The 6,000-nt window shown below is 34.7% G+C and overlaps 1 protein-coding gene across 9 annotated transcripts in view; it reads right to left on the minus strand.

The window, feature by feature from the left end:
- LOC127455174 (adhesion G-protein coupled receptor G2-like) overlaps positions 1 to 3,285 on the minus strand; it is a 61,464-nt gene extending 58,179 nt beyond the window's left edge. For all 9 annotated transcript variants that reach the window (XM_051722832.1, XM_051722828.1, XM_051722827.1 and 6 more), the window contains exons 1-5: positions 3,257 to 3,285; positions 3,095 to 3,168; positions 1,504 to 1,581; positions 1,300 to 1,383; positions 1,028 to 1,186 (exon numbers count right to left, since the gene is read on the minus strand). In XM_051722832.1, the coding sequence (XP_051578792.1) occupies positions 1,028 to 1,186; positions 1,300 to 1,383; positions 1,504 to 1,581; positions 3,095 to 3,168; positions 3,257 to 3,264 (403 nt within the window). In that variant the 5' untranslated portion in view covers positions 3,265 to 3,285. The remainder of the gene's footprint in view (positions 1 to 1,027; positions 1,187 to 1,299; positions 1,384 to 1,503; positions 1,582 to 3,094; positions 3,169 to 3,256) is intronic.
- Positions 3,286 to 6,000: the final 2,715 nt, after the last annotated feature.

A 6,000-nucleotide genomic window follows, 5' to 3' on the forward strand; every position in this document is an offset into this window, starting at 1 on the left:
AATAAAAAAAATGTATTCAGTACATTTTCTTGCTTGTGATATATTGGCTAAAGCCAAGCCTTTTCTCTCCTTTAGAGATTTTTAAAGAGTCATTCTTGCTTTTATCTCATCTTGACTTGACTACTGTAACTCCTTATATATAGGAACAAACCAATCCTCAATTGCTTGGCTCCAAATGGTCCAAAATGCGGCTGCAAGACTTTTAAGTGGTGTATGGAAACGAGAGCATATTACTCCAATTTTAATGTCTCTGCATTGGCTGCCCATCCGGAATAGAATTAATTTTAAAGTATTAGTTTTTGTTTTAAATCCTTAAATGGAATGGCACCATCATACCTCACAGACCTAATACCAAGAAAAAAGCCTACTAGATGTCTACGGTCCGTTAATCACAATATTTTGACGGTTCCCAGGTCAAGGCTAAAACAAAGAGGAGATCGTGCCTTTGCGATGTCGGGTCCAAAGCTTTGGAATAGCTTGCCTCCATCTGTTAAATCCGCAATCACTTTCTCTGATTTTAAATCTAAATTAAAAACGTACCTTTTTAGTTTGGCATATAATAAGTTTTAAAATATTTTTGCTTGTTTGTTATTGTCCTTTGTATTTTATATTGTGGCTGTACAGCACAGTGTTGTTTTTACTTGTGCTTTATAAATAAATTGCTAATTATTAAATTGATTATTTATTTAATGCTCATGCAGTATTAACGGTGCTGCAGAAACACTGGTATAGTGACATCTTTTTCATTTCAGTACCAACTTGGTACCGAAGTACTGATACTTTTGACAATATTATTTTGGGGTAGTGTATTATGCCGTTCCAATAGCATTTTGGTACACTTATTGTTGTGTTCACTGTTGTCGTGGACCCCGATCCGGCCCCTGATAGGAACCAGGACAAGTTTAAAAGTATGAAGTATAAAAACTTGGCCTGGACTATTAGTTGTTGTTTGCTGATGTATGCTTTAACACTGTGTATCTTTTGTGTTTGTACAGTTACACTGGTTATTTCATTGTGTGACCCAAACCTGCTGAAGTCAGGACTTGTGATGGTAGACATTTTACGTCATCTGGCCAAAACCACATCTGTATGTCTGTAACTGTCTCAGTCATTATTACTTCATAATTCCCATCGTGTTTTGTTATGGTGAAACTGTATTTTTTAACAGCTGTTATTTCACAATATCCTGGAAACCAGAGAGACAATTTAAACATTTTACATTTGATGAAAAAAATACTTTTTAAAAGTCTTTGATTGATTTTAATGATGGTCTGTGAATAAAAAATACTCAAGTTGTACCTTGGGAAGTTGTGTTTTGTTTGACGTTGATTATGCACAAATCCCCCATCAGTGTGTCAGAAATTTGGTGACATATTTTCATAGCTGGAAAAAACAGAATAAACTTCATGAGTTTGGAACTCAATGTGTCAGCTGAGAAAATATATTCAGAAAGTAAATATAGGCTACAGTGTACCCACACCCAATAATATATCTCACATCTACCTGGAATGACAGTGCCGGTACAATTCTGGAAATTTGTATTTTTCAAATGATCACCAACTATTATTATTTTTGCACAGCCTGCACAAAAGAGACATCATTATGAGGTTACAGATACTGTACATTTAAATGACACACAACTCAAAATTTAGATGCGCACATCTAAAGGAGTCAGTATCAGGAGTGTCCAAACTACGGCTCGTGGGCCATATGCGGCCCGCCGACTGCTCTGATGCGGCCCGTGAGTGATTTTGGAAATAGAACATAATTTGGCCCACTATTGAGTATTTATATGAATTTAGTATTCTGAACACTGGGTGTATCTATCACATACAGCCACATTTCACAATGCATTTGTCTCCACTAGTGCGTTCTCTTTAGTTGCCACCAGCTTCATGAGTTTGGAATCCTCCAGACTTCCACGGATGAGGTGCGGTCGTGTCTAGAAGGCAACCCTCTCATGTCAAGATTCTCACGCATGCACGTACTTTTGATGCTTTCGCCGCTCTCACGGGGATGCGAAGTGGCAAAACTCATGAATATTATTTAGGTTATACACAGTAAAAGATTAACTAAAATGTTCTGTTTTTCTGGGTTCAAAAACCCCATTATAATAAACCATAGGAAATTCCTGAGGGAACCCACGGCGATATAGACTTCCGGGTTCGCTTACAAATTGACATCACGACTGAACAGCTCTATTAAAATTGTATTTGTAACACAAGTTACACCAGAACAGAAACTATGATTTAATTACTAATAAATAAAGAATAATTCCATGAATCACATCATTGCTAGAAAATGTAACATATTCTAATTATTGTTATGTGTATAGACACTGAATAGACATCAAAAAATAAAAACGCCAAATCTAAGGGAATTGAAAGTAACAAGTTCTTACCCAGTATAATATTTGATACATTACTGCATGGTCAGAAATGAACTTTTTCATACTTGCCCAATGGATATAATTTTCAGGGGAAATTTTTATAAGGGCATTTTTTTTTCTAAACATAATAAAAATGCACCGTCTCATTCTTTATTACAAAACATATTTCATGTGATAGTGTGTAATGCTACTCTTAAAGTAGAATTTTAAGAACTATATCAGATGGTATAAATAGAAAAGCACTTTAGGGCATTTTTTTTGTCACTTGTTTTGGGGGCATTTTTGCACCGAGCCCCTCTTAATTTCTGACCCTGTATCACTGTTCTATTACAAGCATTATTGATAAGAGAAATATCCTTTATTAACATGAAATGTGATTACAATTTGCATAATATTAAGTAGACAATATAAAGATGATGCAATAGTGGCATCTAGCCTCTTTTTTTAAATTATGATTATTACAACAGTGTGGCCCGTGACACCTTATTTTTTTTTGCATCTGGCCCCCAGTCGAAAAAGTCTGGACACCCCTGGTCTAAATCTTTAAAGAACCCCCTTATTTTTAGTCAAAGAATGTCATTTGTTAAATGTCAAATTGGAAATGTGGTTGGTAGAATTTTTTTGTTTGCTTTATAATGTACACCAAACAGAACATATTCATCTCACTTGTCAAGACTTAATGCAAATAATTTAAAAGCAACATACTCATCTGATATGTAGTGCAGTATATGATCACCCACAAGAAAATCTGCTTTAGTCGAAACATTATTCCGAGTGGCCTGTCAAAGTGTTATCTACAAGCGTTAGTGATTACTCTGCTGAAGTTCACAGAAATAATAAAACAATTAGAAAGAGAAAGATATTTACCTGTCCATCGATGAATCCACATGATTATGTGTCGCAGCTCATAGCCACGGGGAGAGTCAACAACATTTACAAACATGCAAATCAAGTTTATTTGAATCCTAACGGTGAATTTCACTTTTGCTCATTACACACACTGTCCTCACCACATAGAACATGTAAATATATACTGTAGCAATTACTGGTAACACCTTCTCTGAAGCCCATATTTATAATGCATTGTAAAGGCACTATAATGCATTAGTAATGTCTCATAATACACCTTATAATATATTATAACTTCTTATAAATAATTATAACTACAGTTATAATACATTATAATAATTACCTATTCATAGTTATACCTTAGAGTATAATGCATTATAACACAAGCAACATTTAATTTTGTCTGCTTAAGTTATAATGTGTTATATATATTTGTAATATATATGTATATATATATAATAGGTGTGCTTTAAGTAAAGTGACAAAAGCAATGTCTTCTTATAAACATCCATAAGATATTTCTAAGTGGTTATAAGACATTATAAGTCATGCTGGAAGTTATAATGTGTTATATATATTTGTATGTCTTCTTATAAACATCCATAAGATATTTCTAAGTGGTTATAAGACATTATAAGTCATGCTGGAAGTTATAAACATTAACATGCACAAAATACAAACTAACACACATTCAATGTACATTTTGAGATATTATGAAAAACACTTATATCAGAATATATCAGAAACTCTAAATATGTTTGTTGATCACACATGTAAACACACCCAAGAATAACTGATTCTATACTGAACTCTATTCAATAAACTTTAATGTTTGTGCATCTTATTGATAAATAACTTTCATTATATAAGTTTGACTTGTAATGTTAATGTATGTTATAAGTTTATGTTATGGCTGTTTATAAGACGATATCGCTTATGCAACTTTACTTAAAGCACTTATAATATGATCACGTCATAAAGCCAATTTACATTATACAGCACTTATATCATTAACTTTATTAACTTCTGCTGCTTTAACATTGAATGTTACTTGTGTTATAATGCATTATACTCTAAAGTATAACTATGAATAGGGGAAGACTTATAATGTATTATAACTGTTGTTATAATTATATATGAGAAGTTATAACATATTAGAAGGTGTATTATGTCACATTATGAATGCAGTATAAATATGGGCTTCATAGAAAGTGTTAACCAATTATTATTATTATTATTATTATTATTATTTATTATTCCAGTTAGAACAATTATTAAATTACAATAAAATGATGTAACCTTTATGGGTTGGACAGTAAACAATATTTAGATTTCAATTACAATAGCAAATTTCCCATAAAGCAAATGTACATTTAAACTTATAGAATTAAAAAATGAAATACAGTTTCACTGCTATTGTTGAAGTAGAAATCATTAAATATATTTATTAAAAATATTTACATGTCAAGATGCAAACTTGCAAACGTACTTTAAAGTAAATATTTTAATGTTCACATCTAGTTTGTTATATTTGTACAGATATAGCAAAGATTCTTTTGATATGGGAAACATAAAAAGATGACATCTGACGGAACTGTTGTTTCTGGAACCAAATACGTACCACATTTATGTTTTGCACTTATGTATAATTCTATGCAAATATATGAATCAGCCGGACTGTATTACAAACATGCAGTGGAAAAATGCAAATTAATTTCTTACAAGAAGCACTGTTGTTTGTGTATGATGGGAAACCATATGTGATATTAATGGTTATATGTGTGTGCAATGATGCAATCTTTGGTGTCATTTTGATCTTTAGGTGGGCACCAGTTGTCTCTTTGTCGAACCAAGGAGGGTTCCTCCTTGATAATTTTGCATCTTTTGTTTCTGAGGGGGCACAAGGAAAATCTAGCGGGGCAAGGCCCCCCTTTAGACCTGGCCACGATGTGTGCTATAGATTTCTTTCATGTTCAAAAGGAAGATAGTTATGATTGTTTAGAACTGGACTCATAGGGCCTGGGTAGCTCAGTGGTAAAATACACTGGCTACCACCCCTGGAGTTCGCTAGCTCGCTAGTTCGAATCCCAGGGTGTGCTGAGTGACTCCAGCCAGGTCTCCTAAGCAACCAAATTGGCCTGGTTGCTAGGGAGGGTAGAGTCACATGGGGTAACCTCCTCGTAGACGCTATAATGTGGTTTGTTCTCGGTGGGGCGCATGGTGAATTGAGCGTGGATGCCGCGGTGGATGGCGTGAAGCCTCCACACGCGCTATGTCTCCGTGGCAACGCGCTCAACAAGCCACGTGATAAGATGCGCGGGTTGACTGTCTCAGTCCTCCGCCACCCGGACTGAGGTGAATCATTATGCGACCACGAGGACTTAGAGTGCATTGGGAATTGGGCATTCCAAATTGGGAGAAAAAGGGGAAAAATCCCCCCCCCAAATTCACGCCTCTAATCCACACTAGAACAGCGTCTTCCTCCATCGAAAACGGAGCATTATATATTAATGGTTATGAAAGCACTCTCCATTACCCCATACTTTAAAAAATGATAATGTAAGGAAACTGAAAAGGACTTTTCAATGAGAACAGATTAATGTGGATGTGGCCTTATAATACGTTTTTGTTTGACCATGCGCAATGTCTTATCCAATTTTCGTGCCAGTGCAAAGTGCAAGTCGGCGTGGGTGGGAGTGTTTGAGCTACTGTGGGTGTATCGTATGTAAATGAAGTGGCACAAAGCATAATTTGATATTTTC

The sequence above is a fragment of the Myxocyprinus asiaticus genome, chromosome 17, assembly GCF_019703515.2.
Source record: "Myxocyprinus asiaticus isolate MX2 ecotype Aquarium Trade chromosome 17, UBuf_Myxa_2, whole genome shotgun sequence".
Taxonomy (NCBI): Eukaryota; Metazoa; Chordata; class Actinopteri; order Cypriniformes; family Catostomidae; genus Myxocyprinus; species Myxocyprinus asiaticus.